This window comes from Fonsecaea pedrosoi, assembly GCF_000835455.1.
Source record: "Fonsecaea pedrosoi CBS 271.37 unplaced genomic scaffold supercont1.6, whole genome shotgun sequence".
Taxonomy (NCBI): domain Eukaryota; kingdom Fungi; phylum Ascomycota; class Eurotiomycetes; order Chaetothyriales; family Herpotrichiellaceae; genus Fonsecaea; species Fonsecaea pedrosoi.
Window position 1 is genome coordinate 1,046,189 of NW_013550610.1, and position 15,493 is coordinate 1,061,681.

The following is a 15,493-nucleotide window of genomic DNA, read 5'->3' on the forward strand; positions in this document are numbered from 1 at the left end:
CCGAATAATTTTCCCCGCTTCACACAACAAGTCCGCAGGTGCGGCAGATGGAATGCATGGCCTCTTACACGAACAACCCTCATCACCTTCTGTCTTCCACCCTCGTCGATGCCTTTCTCACAAGATACTGCTCAGGTTGCCTCCCCGGCCGGTTCACTTACGCCAACTGAACCAGCCATATCCTTTACGGCCCGCGCTGCACCTGACGAACCCGAGACCGCTTCTCCCGAGCCTCGATGGTCCCCAGCCGCTTCACTTGCGCCAACCGAACTGGCCATATCCTTTGCGGCCTCCACTGAACCTGATGAACCCGAGACCGCTTCTCCAGAGCCGACCGCTTCTCCAGAGCTTCGATGGTCCCCGGCCGCTTCACTTGCGCCAACTGAACCAGCCATATCCTTTGCGGGCCCCGCTGTACCTGACGAACCCGAGGCCCCTTCTCCAGAGCTTCGATGGATCCTGCACTTCATATACTCGTGGAAAGGAGAAATGAAGAGCGTTGATTGTTACGTCTGTGAAGGGCCGAAGATCCCACTGAAGCAGAGCGAGGCCCTGTCCACTCCGGCCCTCATCATATTCAGTAACGCACACGTTCTGTTCACTGAACCGTCCCCGAATGACGCCTTTCGCGAGACACTTTTCCTCACCTCGAAGACACTAAGGGACTTCAGCAAGGATAGCTGGGGCGCCGTGAAGCCCGACAACATCAACATCTCCCTATGCAGTGTCGGTACGCTTCTCGGGGTGAAGACGTACAAGCGTACGAGGGCTATACGCAGGGCAGCTCGAAAGATCACGAAGGGCTGTATGGACATTTCAGATGATGACGGAGAATGGGATTGCACCGCGGAAGCTAAGGACCTTTGCGAGTGTAAAGATTGCCTTGGACGTTATGGGAGGCCAACTGGTGCTGGCAGTAAACGGGAGCTGGCGATTGATGATGAGGAAAGGGATCGGATCGAAAACAGGACCGTTACATTCACGCTGTAGACCATGGTGCTTGGGATATATATATATGGGAGGAGGGTTCTCAAGCAAAGGCGAAGAGTGTGCCTGTTTTATCATGTATGTCATTTACGTATCTAGATCCTTTGAATTAATTCCCAGCTTCCAGGAATGTCAGTTCCCCCTTTATTGCCTCCTCGATAAACCCGGCTTCACTACCGGAGATAAGTGAGGAAGATCAGCAACCTTCCAGCGAGGATGGGGATGAGGATGATGAGGATCAGTGTGTCATTGAGGAGACTGATGAAAAAGGGCCGTCTGCATTCCAGCCGGAAGGGAATGAGACCGATACCTCGGCCGATCAAGCCTCCAGTGGCGGGGAGGAGGAGCAAGAGGGCGAGGATGACGACGAGGTCAAGGAGATCTCCCCGGGTGTTGCGAGCCGCTTTACACGTGAGGTGTCAGTAGCAAACCCGGGTGGTTTACTTGGTGATATAGTAGTGGAACGAAAGAAGCTGAGACGAAACCAAGAGTATAGTCTGCGGAACTATACGTAAAGCGAATAACTAAGAGAAACTCGATTATTTGTGAACGAAGTTGACTACGGAGGAAAACTATGGAAAGTAGGACAACTATATAGTCAAAGAAATTCGTAGTGCTCTCCATGGCTCTGCTCAGCCTTGAGAGCACAATAGAGCAGGTCACGTGGGGGCCATGTGACCTTTTGTTCATGTCGTCACCTTTCCTTTGCCTGTGGTGGCCTCTTCTCTGGCCTGTCCGTAGCACCGGGGAGCCCGAAATACCTAAACAACGGACACGGCAACAGTAGGCTCTTCAGACCTCTGTCGTCGAAAGGAGGAGGGAGGGCCATCAGACTGCGGAAATACGGGCTTTAGGGGATGAGGATGGAGAAGCAGCTGGGTTCATGGCGCTGTTTGAGAAAGTCCATGTTTTCTTCGCTGCCTGGCCATGCCCGGGCTCAACGTTTCTCTATCTTACCAAGGGATGGGCGGAGAGGATCACCTCCTGGACAGGAGGATGGTAATAGAATAGGTATTTTAAATTGATAGCTTTATACGCCGCCTGATTGTGCCTATATAATGAGTGTGACACCCTTTAAGTGGCGATGGCGAAGGCCTGAAACTCAAGTAGGGACCGAAAATCTGGGTGAGGGGCATCCATCATTCCATCATTCCATCATGCAATCAGAATGGCTGACCTTCTGCAGGTACCAATTTCTTCTGAAAGCGAGACATGAAGCCCCGGCGGCACCATCTGGTGAAACGTCGCCGTGGTGATCGGGCCTTCTCTTCAGAAGGTGAGGGCCTTTGGACCACGAACGTGGCCAGAGGCGTGACCTTGGACCCAACGAGAATCCCATCCTCCTCCTGTTCCCCGGACCCGAGGGTCGACCCAGGGGGGACCTGGGTCAGCCCGTCGTCGACGTCAGACCCGAGATCTAGCCAGCTGCTGTAGGCATCTTCGATCAACTTGTCCATTGCCGACATGTGATCCGACTTTGAGTGTTGTTGAGAACTGCGAGTGGCGTCTGATGAATGCCCGTCGCCGTCGTGAGACGGATCCCGAACAGGGTCTTTGGGGTCATCGAGACCTTTCGCCAATTCCGCTCTGCTAATTTTCTTCGCGGGGAGCACGCTGGCTCCCATGGCCGGCGGCTCAACAGCTTTCATTGTTGTGTTGGCGTCAGCCCCGGTCGGCTGCTGCATTTCGCCATGACTCTCGAGCGGCTGCACAGCCTGTCTTTCTTCCCATTGAATTGCCTCGACGAGTTCAGCCGGGACTTTCCTCCTAATCCACCTGGAGGGGAGATTGTTGACCTTGCAGTAATAGTCGTCGAAGAGATTGTAGGCCTGCTCTAGGGTTCCGTGGAAGACGAGAGTGGTAAAATAACGGATTGTACGGAATTCCGATAGATACCGAGGGCCGTAGTCCAGCTCTCCGGACTGTCCGCATTCAAACCAGAACACCTTGGCGTCTGTGACAATGATCAGCGTCGTGTTCACCGGTACGCTGACGGGACCGAGATCAGCTTCTTCTCCCCGGCATCGGTAAATAAGCTTGCTGTTGCGGCTGAACAGGAGCTGAGGAACAAGAGCGGGACAAAAGCGATAGGGCGAGAAGAGGAAGGTGAGCGCGCCACCCTGAACGATGTCCGAGACTAAAGTCTCATACGAACTCAGTTCAAGGAGCGGTTCAGAACGCTTCTTGTTGAGAGCCATGATGATGAGGAGGAGGATTGCTGATGGCAGTGCGAGGAGATGGATGTGCAGAACGTATCGATCGCAGCGGATGGGTGGGCGAGATCAGGCGCACTTATGCGTGCTCTGGGACCTCGATCATCGGCTGATGGACTGTGATACCTCGTGGATGAGTAGCTGATTTTTAGCATACACCTTTGTATTGAATCACGTTCGGAAACTTGGAAATTCGCCTACTAGCGCTGGCGCCCGCCGTCCGTCTCCCCTTGTTCATGCGAACGCTGGACTAGGCTATCCCAGCCAAAAGTAAATTGTTACGTCGAACGAGATGAGATGTCTGTTTGATTGGGTGCCACACTCACTGTCGCATTGGCTGATTGCTCCGGCTGTCACAACCGCTAGCGCTTTGGATGCCACGTTAAGTGAGGTCTTGGCTGCGATGCTGGATGATGCCTTGAGCGTGCACCGCCCCGCTTCCGGCAATCCCATTGGCTGGTGTATGGGGGTCTGCAGGCGCCACACCGGCTATCACACCCGCTAGAGTCTTGGCCGTCACATTCGCTAGCGCTTCAAAACGACGCTAAGTGATGTCTTAGCTGCCATGCTTGGGACGATGCCTCACGACAGTGTCAACATGCAGCACTTTCCTTCGAAACGACACCCCTTGTCAGGGTTTCTGGCCTCCCCCCCCTTTTTTTTTCAGGTCGCCACTCAGCCGGACGTGTATGTCAACTCTGCGGGAGAAGATGACGAGATCATGGAAGACGAGTTTGAGGACGTACCTATGGGGCGGTGGCGTGTCAGATTTTCGCAGCCATGCTCACGGACCCGGATGGCCAGGGGATGCCCATACGGCCGAGGAGGACAACTACCCCTTCCCGTCCCTGAAGGTGTACAGCGCGATGTGGTGTCACAGCCGTTTGGAATATTATTCTCACACAATAAAACCGCAGCCTTTTCAGATAGTCCTTTGTACTGCAATTCAAATCAATTCATTGCCTATTGAGGCTCAATTGCATCGATCGTGATAAGGAATAGCTCTTTTCCCGTTCAATTCTCAAGACGACTGCCGTTCGCCTGACGGTCACCACGATGGCGACACCCACAATCACTTCTTCGGGGGAGCCAGCGCCGCCAAAGCGGACGCCAGATACCCTCTTTGCATTCAACTCATGCTTCTGTCTCGACCATGTTGAAAACCGGGACGAATGGGCGCTTCGGCGGGGCGACCTTTGTTTCTTTTTCGGCAACATGATTGTGCTGATCGACAACGACGGCGAAGAATACGAGTACTCCGAACCCCTTGTCGGTGAAGAACACACCCGCAGTTTCGTGGAAGAGGTATTCCACGAAGATCCCGCTGCGAAGTTCTACGTGGATCGGTTCATGGACAAGTGGAAAATGTGGGAAAAGCGTCGCTCCAAGGCAGAAACTTCATACCAGTCGACCAAGAAAGATGATGACGCGTCTACCCTCCCCAAGCCGGATGACGCATCTACCCTGTGCGAAGACGGGAACGATGTTTCCAATGGTACAGACCAGCAAAAGCCGAGGCCATTCTTCAGGCACCGCTCCTTCTTCTGTCCCGGCCCTGTCGATGAACGACACGAATGGGAGCTCCTCCCGGGCGATCTTGGTTTTTTCCTGGATGGAATCGTCGCGATCAAGGCTGACGGCGAGGAAACTGTTGCCAAGACCGACAAGGAACGTTATGACCTTCTCGATAAGAAATGCTATGGCGAAGAAGTCGTCGTTTTCCTTGTGTGCAGGACCTGGAAGCGACGCTGTGACGATGTCAGGGCTTCGCAATAGACCGCCGGACGAGAAGATGCGGATCCCTCCCCCAAAGGGGACGCGGGATCCGGCCAGGATGATGAAGATGGAGATGACACAACTCAGACCAGCGGGGATGATGGCGAGAATAATGGAAACGTTGCATCTGAAGACGACATGCCGGCCGCTGAACAGCTCACGAAGAAGCGGAAGACTCACGGCGACGAGATGCGAGCCGCAAAGAAACGATGATGGACCTCGACGCTTTGGTTGGACCTACAGCTGTATAAGCCGGTGACCTACCTCTTTTACACTTCAGCGGGAATATGCGGTTCAGGATAGCTGTGAGATGTTGCGTACGTTCTATAGAGGCATAATATACTTGTTATGCTATCTCGAAGCTCTGCCGTCCTAACTTCTTGAGCATCCTACTCAGCGTATGTTCTTCCTCGGCCGAGACATCAGACCCAAGAGCACGACAAAGGAAAGAGATGGTCTGTTCCTCGGTGGAAACACCATCCTTCTCAACCACCTCGTAATATGTGTCCACGCCGTAATCCGCCTGCCTGTCATGAGCCTCCTCTGGTGTCCTATCCCCATCCCCCTTAACAATGAGGACCTGATCGCACTCCGGAAACTGCCAGCGAACGCAAATCATTCCTCGTTGCAAAGGAGTTTTTTCAGCCAGCTCCTGTCCTCTTTGCAGCGAAGTTTTGTCATCAAGCGTCAGGGACGGAGCTAAATATCTTGCGGCTTTTCGCAGGGTGGGACTGATCATCGTGAAGCCTTTTGAAACGACCGCCCCGGAAAAGTGCTTGTCCAGTCTGAGTGGAAAATGCTTTCCAGTGTAGAAATCATCGTAGTAATCATCCAGGTCGTGGTAAATCACCTGGTTGCCTCGTTTCCGGTGCAGCATGGTGATCCGTAGAAGTTTTCCGCCGAAATAAGGCATTCCGTCTTTCTCCCGCAATACGTCTTTCCCGGCGAGATTGAAGACGGTCGGACGATGGTTGGCCGGAAGCGGTTGACTACCATCTGGGACATGCTTGACGTCTGTTAGCGTCAGTAGGATTAGCAGACGAAGAAAGCTTACCGGATCGCCTCGCCGACTTTCGGAGGAGGACTTTGATGCCTTTGCTTCTTGCTGTCGATCAACTTCCGGGTCCCACCTCAAACTCTTTTTAACCATTCTGCTAAGGCTACCGAGCGTAGTTAGGTTGCGTAGAGAAAGCCTTCTTTGAAGGTCCTTTTATCAATGTGGTGCTCGTCAGTGACGCTAAGCTCTCCAGTTCCTCAGACCAATAACTACCGCTTCCAGGTGTTGCTGCACACCAGACAGTCTGCCAACATGGCGTAGATACTCACTTGCCACGTCACCCATCCCCTACTGTGACCAGCGGGCTGAATGGCTTCCAGGGAGGTGTGATGAACAGCGACTTGAGTAACATTGATACATTCGAGCGGTACGCCTGACCCGTGTGTCCGACCATTGCGTCCAACCGTTGCCCTTACCCCATCAAGTCACCGTATTGGGACCTTCCGTCCAACGGAACCAAATGATGAATTGAAGACGATCCTTTCCGTTCTGAGTGAAAGCTAACGGCACTCAACTCGCGATCACGACCAGGTGAGGCACGCTGCTGGATGCGCTGGCATGGGGCCATGTCTTGGGTGCCGCAACCCTGCACCTGATGACTCTTCCTCAGACACGCCAAGCCCAATCCTTGTTGGCTTTTGGATAGATCAAAGAAGTCAAAAACAGGTTATACCTCATTTACGAAACGATAGTTCATCTGCAGGTCGACGGAATGGCCCCCCCCAGCCGAACGCCACGATAGACGAGTAAGACACAGACTGGCCTTGGCTTACGCTACAATCAGGTCGGGCCAGCGTCTTGTACCACCCTCCTTCAGGAGACACCCATGCAGACACCGATCAAGACATAACCTGGGCACCACCTGCAGCAAGCTGCACCACGACATCCTTCTCCCAACCTTTTGCATTCCTCAGACACCGACACACACAAACAATGGCTGACCAGTCACTTCCCTGGCAGCTGGTCAACGGCGACATACGTGTCCAACACACACTCGGCGGAGCCCAAGTCGACATGACCTGGTCCAGTAAAGTACCCCGACGCGAGTACATCGCCACATCGAACCTTGAGCGAAGCCTGGTCTATTTTTTCGCCGGGCCATCCATCGATATCGCGGAGGCACTCCTTGAGCAAACCTCTGGGGAACTGGAGCCGAAATTTCGCGACTCACTGGAAAAGCACTTGAAAGAACACCCGCAGCAAGTCGTGCAAGCGCTGGTAGAATACCTGTCGCCGTGGCAATTCACTTCTCTCCGGATCATCTGTACGGACCAAAGTTACTGGCGGCTTCCGGGAACTTACATCCCCGAGTTCATGGTGACTTCCAAAGAGATCGTCTGCGATCCCCTGTATCCTCAATACAACAACTACACGCCAAGGAACTTGCTGCAGTACGCCCATCCTTATGCGACCAAGGAGCAGTTGGATGATGTCATGAAGCAGTACAACGACCAGTGGACAGAAATGTATCAGCAGCAGAACCAGGGTGTGGAGGAGACCTCTGCTGGTGGACGGAGCATGGTCCAGTATCATTCATGGTCCTTGCACAATCAACGGGGTGGCCCCGCTCCTCCATTCTCAGTGATATGGGGGTCCTCAGCGATATGGGGGCCACCAGCCTAGGGGTATTTGTAGGATAGGCCTTCACAAGGGCCCTGTCTTGGGTCATGGAGGGAGGATGACGAGGATGACCCGGCAAGCGCGCTGGTGCTCATCGCTATGAGCTTGGTTGGGTTGGGCATGAGACGTGGGAGGCCTGAAAGCGCCGATCTCTATACTGTTCTTAGTTGATGTATCCAATGATTGTACCACTTGACCTTGGCGCCTTCAGGCCACCCACCGGTACCCACGTGTGTGTGTGTGTGTGTGTGGGGGCCACGATATACTCGTCCGGCATTCGTTCTACGCTTCCCCGGCGCCACACCGCTCATCCGTATATGCCAAGGCGCTAGGCTCGCTTAGTAGGTAAAGCGTCCAATCAACGCCTCAGGATCGTTTCAGCCCTCAAAAAACTCCACAGATGCCTGAAGCAGCGGTCTGCCAGCTTGCAAGAGAGACGGGAAACAATACAATAGAAAAGAAAGGATGTAAACATCACCTTGGATCAGGAACGCAAATCTCCATCAGAGTTCTCTCTCCAAGCTCTTCCATTTTCCACTTTGTCGTCGTCGTTCGCTCAGAGTTTCTTTCCAAGCTTTCTTCAAACTTTACCTTCCTTTCGCTCAAAGTATGCCCGCATCGACAATGGCAGAGCATCTCGTGCTGTGGCAGAACACCTACAATACCGACGGCCACGGAAACCCCATCAAGGCCGAGTTTATGGGACAGTTCGGGATATCACCCGTGCGTCTCGTGTTTTGCAAGGAGGAGCCATCGGCTGATGATGTGGAACTCGCCCCATACGGGGCGACCTCGATCTTTTTTACCAGACAGACACTCGACTGGGACGCGGCTCTCGAGTTCGACAAGCGTGTCATCGTGTTTGGCAGTCGCGAGTATCGGGAATGCAATTCGCGCAGAAGCCAGCCCTGGAGCGAGGAGATGAAGCCGCAGCAGCACTCGTTCCTCCCCATTGAGCTCGCGGTGCTTCACGACCCGACCATCTACCTCCACGCAGCGGCTACATTGTTCCCAGACGTGACGGAGGATCAACTGGAGGCGATCAAAAGGGCCATGAAGCCCCCGCCGTCGCCGCCCCTGTCCGTTCTTCCTGTCTCGGAACCGCAGGAAGAGCCTGTCCAGACACCCACTCCGCCAAACACACCGGCTCCCGAAGAGCTGGGTCTGGAGTCTTTGTCTCTGGGAGACAGTGCTGCGACTCTCCCTGCAAAGGTCATGAACATGGGCGTTCGAAGGCAGCGGTCTCGAGGCCCTCAGCAACAACGAAAGCTACTTCACCATCGGCGAAAATGCATCACGCACCAGAGGCAAGGACCCAGGGCAGCGAGTTTGGTTCGCGGCGGTCGGAGGAAGGACGGCGTCGAACGTTTACGGCCAAGGCACAGGTTGGGCATATGGAGGAGTCTCGCTCTTGGTAATGTGGTCGATTGGGACAACATCGCGGCTCGATGTCAAAAGCGCACTGTGTTGCCTCCTTCACCCGGTGAAAGGAGGCATAGCTTTTCGTAAAGCAGCCGTCGAGCTGCCTTACAGTCCTCTCATTCAATAAATAAAAGTTATCTTTCCCCAGGCCTACCGAAGCTTCGTACACCGAATCGACCGAGTATCTAGAACCGTAGCGGCCGGGATTCACCGGCGGTTTCGCTCACATGGAAATGACGTATGACGGTGATGCGGGGTAGATGATGGTCTCCTCATTCGAGGCATTCGTGCCCTTCCACTAGGTGAACCAGCCAGAGCGCCCACCCCCCCAAACGAGTGACGGTGAGAGAAACTTGCAGAGGCGGAGGAAGGCTCCTCCACCTTTCGACCTTTGGGCCTCGACATCAAACACCCACCCTCATTTTCCCACTATTTCCAAGGCAGCTGGGTGGATACGTACGTGAGACTATTGGTGGAGGGCAGCGCCTCCTAATCAAACCAGAATGGCTGGCTGGCTGGCCGGATCCACAACTACGGCGGGTCTTTGGGGCCAATAATGTGTGAACCAATCGAAATGTTTCTGCCAAGGACAAGTCGCTGCCCAATTGAGCCAAGCCCGCAGGAGACACGGACCCACCACTACTACGACCGGGTCTTTGAGGCCCAACAATGTACGTAAACCAATGCTAAATGGATACCCACCCTACTTCGGCCTGTCTGTGGCCTGTCTGTGGCCTGTCTGTGAGGCCCAGCAATATGAACCAATGATGATGTCTTGACCAAGGACAGTCCGTTTCCTAAGTCAGAGAGACCGTCTGTCCGTACGAGGCCTGAAGCAAAAGGTCCTGCCTGCATGAGGCACTCCACCACAGCCAATAAATTCGTGTCCCACCCTTTTTGGTGGTTGCACAATTGAGCAACGCAAAAGGTCGTCTGCTGTCAATGAAGGGGCCAAGACCTTCACCGCTCCTTTTTCGTGGTTACACAAATGAACAACGCAAAAGGTCGCCTGCTGTCAACGAAAGTGCCTTGGAAAGACCTTCACCGCTCTTTTGCGTGTCGAATGAAAAAACCCCTGCGGGCCTCGTATTGCGAGACCCGTATGGGGAGGCATATCGTTGCCTGGGGAAAGCCCAGGTCATTTAGCAAAGCTGCCTCTGGGTGGATCCAGCAGAGATGTGCGGCCTCCAGGTTCATTCCCTTGTTGAAGATCCATCAAAGATCGGAAAGTGGCCGGCCGAGAACACTCGATGTCAGTGAGGGCTTGCAGATGATACGAGTCGATTGCCAGGGTGTATGTTTGGACTATTGATGCACAGCGGTGAGTTGCCTGCAGGTTGACAGTCCAGCCCACTCCCCTCCCCCATCAGGATTTTCAGCTCTGCACACCGACAGAGTCCCAAAGGCCTCACTGAGGCTGATCACAGTGAAATTACATCCTGCGTCTCGAACCGGCACTTTCGACCGGACATTCAGTTGACCTTCCATGTAGGCGTTCAGGGTTGGACAAAGATGACACAATTGGCTTCAGGTGAACTGTGGGTACTAGTTCAGCGCTGCCAGCGGCGCTGCCCGTAAGTGGAATAGCCACTGTTCGCTTCGAGACGCGAATCGCGGAGTTGGAGAAACTAAATGGGGGGAGGCTTAGTGGGCGCTGCTTAGTCATCTGGAAGACCCGATTGGGCATTTGCCCCGAAGTGGAAACTATTCGGGTGACCTTCCTCGTAGGGGTAGGGCAACACTGCTTTCGGACGTGATCCGGAACATTTGGTCTTGGCCCCCAACGTAATAACTGACGTCAGGTCTCAAGCACGTGACAGGATCACCAATGAAGGGGGAGCGGAGATGAAGATTGATATGATAGTTGCTACCAACGCTGCAAGCAATCCCTTCGAACGGTCATCCCAAGGTGTCAGCTAACCTTGTTGACGCCAAATCTTTCGCGGTTTGCGATACTTTGCCCTAAAGTTGACTGACTGTCGACAAAGGGAACCCGGGACGCCGACAGGTAAATTACGTCTCGCGATCTTGGGGAGGTTCATGTGAAGCCCATCGCTAATGGCCAAATTCAATCCCGAAGATATACTCGTAATATCCGCCGTCGGCTTCTTTCTCTTGAGAGAACTCCAACTGCTATCTCGAGACAATCGCTCGCTCATCAGGGCTCAGTCCTTGCTGGTCTTCCGAATTGCAACCCATCTCGGCCTTTCAACCTCGTCAATATTCTGTCTGGCTCTTCTGGGTTTACCAGTTCTCGGACATCAGCCAAATCAGATCCTACCTTTTTCAACACCGGGCTCGGTGCCCTTATAGCTGCCGTCTTCGGCGTCATGAATGACCGCTGGCTAGCTGGGCTGGTGATGATCAGCTTCGTCATCCCGGCCTGCCTGAGGGTGCTGTTCGACGTCTGGTGGCAATCCCAGAGCTTTCAAAGACCTTCCGGCGCCTCTCTTCATGATCACGGTCGGGGTCAAGGCTTATATGCAATATACGACATCTAGTCAACAGCGACGTGTGGTGGACATACAAGGGGGCAAACAGCTTTCCGCCAACTTTTCAATGCCGGGGCTTTCCATTACGGGATCGGAGCAGATGCTTGAGCAAGGTCTGGCTCACTCAGATATCCAGCAGCAAATTGTACGAATGTCCCATCGAAAGAGACGCACAGAGGAAGGTATATACTTGATAGTTTGGCATGAAGAGGAGGAAATTACAAGCTTCCAACCTCAGTCCGATCCCCATCGATGCGCCCATCTCTCGCTCTCTACTCTCTCTCTCCTCTTCGGCTCGGCTCGGCTTGCAAACCTCGTCCATTTCGTCTTATTCCGTCTCCTGGGGTCTTCTTCTTCTTCGTCTTCTTCCAGGACCTCGACTATAAGAGCACCACCGTCCTCGCAATGCCCTCGAATCGAATCTACATCAAAACAAAACGCTGATGTCTGACGCTGTTTCAACATCGGATTAAACCGAGAATTTGAGATTCGGTCTGGCCCGGCAGCTAGCTCCCTGCACCACTGCGAGATGACGAGCTATCCCAAAATCTCTGCAATGCTTTGTCGCCAGGGCTAGTCACTAGTGCCTGAAGGGGCTCTGACTCGGTTGATTGAGACCGACATCTCTGTCCGAGCCATCGAGCACACAAAAGGAGGTGGTGCCCTTGCGTTCTTTGCCCCTACCCGCACCCCTGCTCCGGCCACCGACTCCGCGCCTCTCCTATGCCACCTGTCGCTACCAATGGCGGCTGCTCCCAGACAGCCGTGCCCGTGACCAGCACACGCGTGTGGTTCTGCCCAGCGTCTTGCGAAATGAGAACGAAGTCGCCAATTGATGGAAGGTCAACGAGTCGACTGACTCTTGCCACGAGATGAGGAGGACGGAGCTGAGCAACAAAGAATTCGCCAAGTAGCTCTCCGATATAAAGCCTCTGAGTAACCACCAACCTCGGGATCCTGATTTTGTGTCCTGCCTTTTGATATCAAGTAGGCCCAAACCAGGGCCGCACCACCTCCGCAGGCCTGGGTTCTCGACACCTCGCTCCGAAAGTACTAGGTTGTTCTTCCGGACCATGTCCCAAGGACCACCAGCCTCCTAGGAGGTCAGCAACAGGCTCCAGGAAGGAACTCAGCAGAACGGCCAACCCGGCCCAATTGGGGCCCCTCAATTCCCGTCGCCAACCTCATCGTCGCCCGGGCAGCTCGTCGATCGAAAGCTCCATCATCTTTCCCTCGAGTGTCTTCTTCGCCTGTTGATTCTCTTGTCCCCCCCAGTCAGTGTCCATGTGGCTTCCCCCCAAGACCTTTGTGGATCATGTCTCACCAAAAATTACCAGATTGAAGCATCGGTGAAAGGTATTTCTGGGCACGTTTCCAGAAGGTCTTGCAAGGGGCTTTGATTCGCCTTGATAAGCAATGAGTTACTCATTGGCGTTGGAGTTTGTTTTTTTCTAGCGTCTTGGAGATAATATGCGTGAGGGTGTGTTTTTCAACTGAACGTCAAGGTCGGGCCCGGCCAGCTTTTGGGTCTACGGCGATCGGGGACCGTCGTCGCGAACAAGCCCTCTGAAAATTGAGTGACGGGAATAGCGGCACGCCTGCTTTACGGCGTCGTGGTAGTTCTGCATGTCGATGTCGCACCTCGCGGGTCCGCGGCACTGTCACCGTCTCGAAATCGTCGTCGTTGCTCCTTACCCGTCCCTCTTTCGGTGGCATCATGGGTGTCCGTCCAGTGGCCGAGTCGCTCTACCGTACGACAGGTTCCAGCATCGCCAATCGGCACCCGCCGCCTCCACCACTGCCGGGACAAAGATAAGTCTTGGTGTCCTATAGACACAATTTGTGGTCTGTGATCCATGTGTGTTGATGTAGATAGATGTCGCAAAAACTCGATGATAGTTCTCAGAAATCCATATACAGTATCCATCCCATCCCGTGCTTCCGTCGGCTGCGCTTGTCCACTTGGCTATCACCATGTTGACACTGCAGTTGGATATCATATCGCCAGTGATACCAACGGCTAAACAGGGAGAGGTACATTCTCTGAAAACAGCTCGACCAAGAGGACGGACGATTGCAGGCAGTTTATTTGGTGCCGGCCATCCATCGTCTGCGTCTTCGTCTTCGTCTTCGTTTTCGTCAGCGGCGTCAATGAAGGTCGTCCAGTACGGGGCCCTTAACAAAGGTTGGATTGGATGCAAAAGAAGCGATGCTGAGCTTGCTCGTCACGGATGTAGGGCGATAGATAGCCCGTTGCAGGTCTTGTCTCGCTCGCTCGCTCGCAACAAGAGCAACAACTTTGAGACACTCTTGATTACATTCATCCTCCTCAGGCTATCCGATAGCCTCTTCCCCGTTTGTGATATACCTCGCAAGTCAATTTCTGCCACCAAAGCAATGCCCTTTTTGTGGCGAGACGTTTCATGCTGTAGTGGTGTAGTAGACCGGTAGCAGCTGATAGCTAGTAAGGGTGAGTTGATCGAAAGCAAGACTGCCGCATGATGAATTCTAGCCCTGGCCCGTGGAGCCTATTTCAAAAGTATTCAGGGCTGCCTGTCGGCCGGCTTGGTGGTCCGGAGAGGGTACAATCAAGTCGCTTGGTAGAGAGCTAGGTATTGATCTAAAATTCCAAATCGACATTGGCACTTCCAGATGATCTATAGCATAGGGTCCCAATCTTCAAGCATCAGAGGTCGAAAAGATAAAACACAACAGCCCCATGAGTAAGTAAGTACTGTTACACTCGGCGTTCATGGTGTTCCTGAGATCGCTCAAAGGCCCTGGCAGGGCATCACCAATGTGACAGCCGTCGTGCATAATCTAGTATAGCATTTTCGTCTTCCATGGAGAGTGATCATTATGGAAACTATCGTCAACGTCAAGAACACATGTACCGAGCGAGGTGAGTGAGAACCGGGGGCTATTCTCCTCGCCTTTGGTATTCAAACTCCTGGCCACAACCCCCGCGCCCAGGGTGTTGCATATTGATGTTTTTCCAGCGCGAGTTCGCCATGCGCCTCTTCGCCAAACCCGGCGACATCAAGCCGCCTCCGCAAGTTGTTTGACCGTGTAGCGATCGAAATGACTTACTGCTGTGGACTGCTTGCTCCGCCGCGCACAAACTTGGGGTCCCCCCGAGCTTGAGTTGGGCCGCGGTCTTCAACCTGTGAGTGCCTTCTCTGTCCTGTAGAAGATTCACTGATGGTGGTTTAGAAAAGTGAGTATTCGAGACATTCGACGGACCGGACCGAATGTGTGCTCATTTCCGCAGCTTTTCAAAGTCCGCCATGGCTAGCAATGTCGTTTACGCCCAAGGCCTGAGCTGCCTCAAGTTCAGAGGTACCTTGGTTTGTGTAGGTGTGTGCCTGAAGGTGCCCCCATTGCTCCACCTTCGGTACATGTAAACCACTCGCCACGTCGAACGGCTTCTTCTGCGCCTTTTCTCCTTGCGATTCGAGCTTGGTGTGCATTCCACGCCATCTTGTTGCGCTTTGGTAAGGTAAGTTGAAGCCCGAATACGACGAGAGTCTCGACAAAGGTCGGCTGTGGACTGTGGCGGCATGGACGGTCCTCCGGATGTTCGTCTGGAATCAATCGCCTCTGTGGGTGAGGCAGCGATGGGCGCGGAATGTCCGCCTGCAGACTGTGATATTGAAGTCCTATGCTGAGCCTGCCACTGCTGTTGCCTCTGAACATGGAACGTCCTCGGCGATTAACCTCGCTCGTAGAAGGGGAAAGTCGGGGTTTCATGATGGTGTTTCAGTTGTCGTGTCTGCACCGAGTACTCAATGATTCGTGGTTTACTCCCAGCTAGCTCTAGGGTCCTGCCTGGCCCGACCAGACGAGGTGGACGAAATTCGTTCGGCCGGCCTTTTGGTGGTGGTGGCGACTACACCAGCAGCCGCGCACTCGAGCTTCTGATCAAC

General features: G+C 53.8%; 6 protein-coding genes across 6 annotated transcripts; 4 read left to right on the forward strand and 2 right to left on the reverse strand.

The window, feature by feature from the left end:
- Positions 1 to 108: 108 nt before the first annotated feature.
- On the forward strand, positions 109 to 1,502 carry Z517_09271 (uncharacterized protein; the record flags this gene model as incomplete). The annotated part of the gene is made up of 2 exons (XM_013425181.1): positions 109 to 986; positions 1,115 to 1,502. 2 exons carry the CDS (start codon positions 109 to 111, stop codon positions 1,500 to 1,502), a joined length of 1,266 nt encoding a protein of 421 aa, XP_013280635.1.
- Positions 1,503 to 2,150: 648 nt separating this feature from the next.
- On the reverse strand, positions 2,151 to 3,185 carry Z517_09272 (uncharacterized protein; the record flags this gene model as incomplete). The annotated part of the gene is made up of 1 exon (XM_013425182.1): positions 2,151 to 3,185. The coding sequence occupies one exon, from the start codon at positions 3,183 to 3,185 to the stop codon at positions 2,151 to 2,153; it is 1,035 nt and encodes a 344-aa protein (XP_013280636.1).
- Positions 3,186 to 4,256: 1,071 nt separating this feature from the next.
- Positions 4,257 to 5,189, forward strand: Z517_09273 (uncharacterized protein; the record flags this gene model as incomplete). Its single annotated transcript, XM_013425183.1, has 2 exons — positions 4,257 to 4,925; positions 4,977 to 5,189. 2 exons carry the CDS (start codon positions 4,257 to 4,259, stop codon positions 5,187 to 5,189), a joined length of 882 nt encoding a protein of 293 aa, XP_013280637.1.
- A 133-nt stretch (positions 5,190 to 5,322) lies between these two features.
- On the reverse strand, positions 5,323 to 6,126 carry Z517_09274 (uncharacterized protein; the record flags this gene model as incomplete). Its single annotated transcript, XM_013425184.1, has 2 exons — positions 5,323 to 5,982; positions 6,031 to 6,126. 2 exons carry the CDS (start codon positions 6,124 to 6,126, stop codon positions 5,323 to 5,325), a joined length of 756 nt encoding a protein of 251 aa, XP_013280638.1.
- An 840-nt stretch (positions 6,127 to 6,966) lies between these two features.
- Z517_09275 (uncharacterized protein) lies at positions 6,967 to 7,656 on the forward strand (the record flags this gene model as incomplete). The annotated part of the gene is made up of 1 exon (XM_013425185.1): positions 6,967 to 7,656. One exon carries the CDS (start codon positions 6,967 to 6,969, stop codon positions 7,654 to 7,656), a length of 690 nt encoding a protein of 229 aa, XP_013280639.1.
- A 621-nt stretch (positions 7,657 to 8,277) lies between these two features.
- On the forward strand, positions 8,278 to 9,162 carry Z517_09276 (uncharacterized protein; the record flags this gene model as incomplete). Its single annotated transcript, XM_013425186.1, has 1 exon — positions 8,278 to 9,162. One exon carries the CDS (start codon positions 8,278 to 8,280, stop codon positions 9,160 to 9,162), a length of 885 nt encoding a protein of 294 aa, XP_013280640.1.
- Positions 9,163 to 15,493: the final 6,331 nt, after the last annotated feature.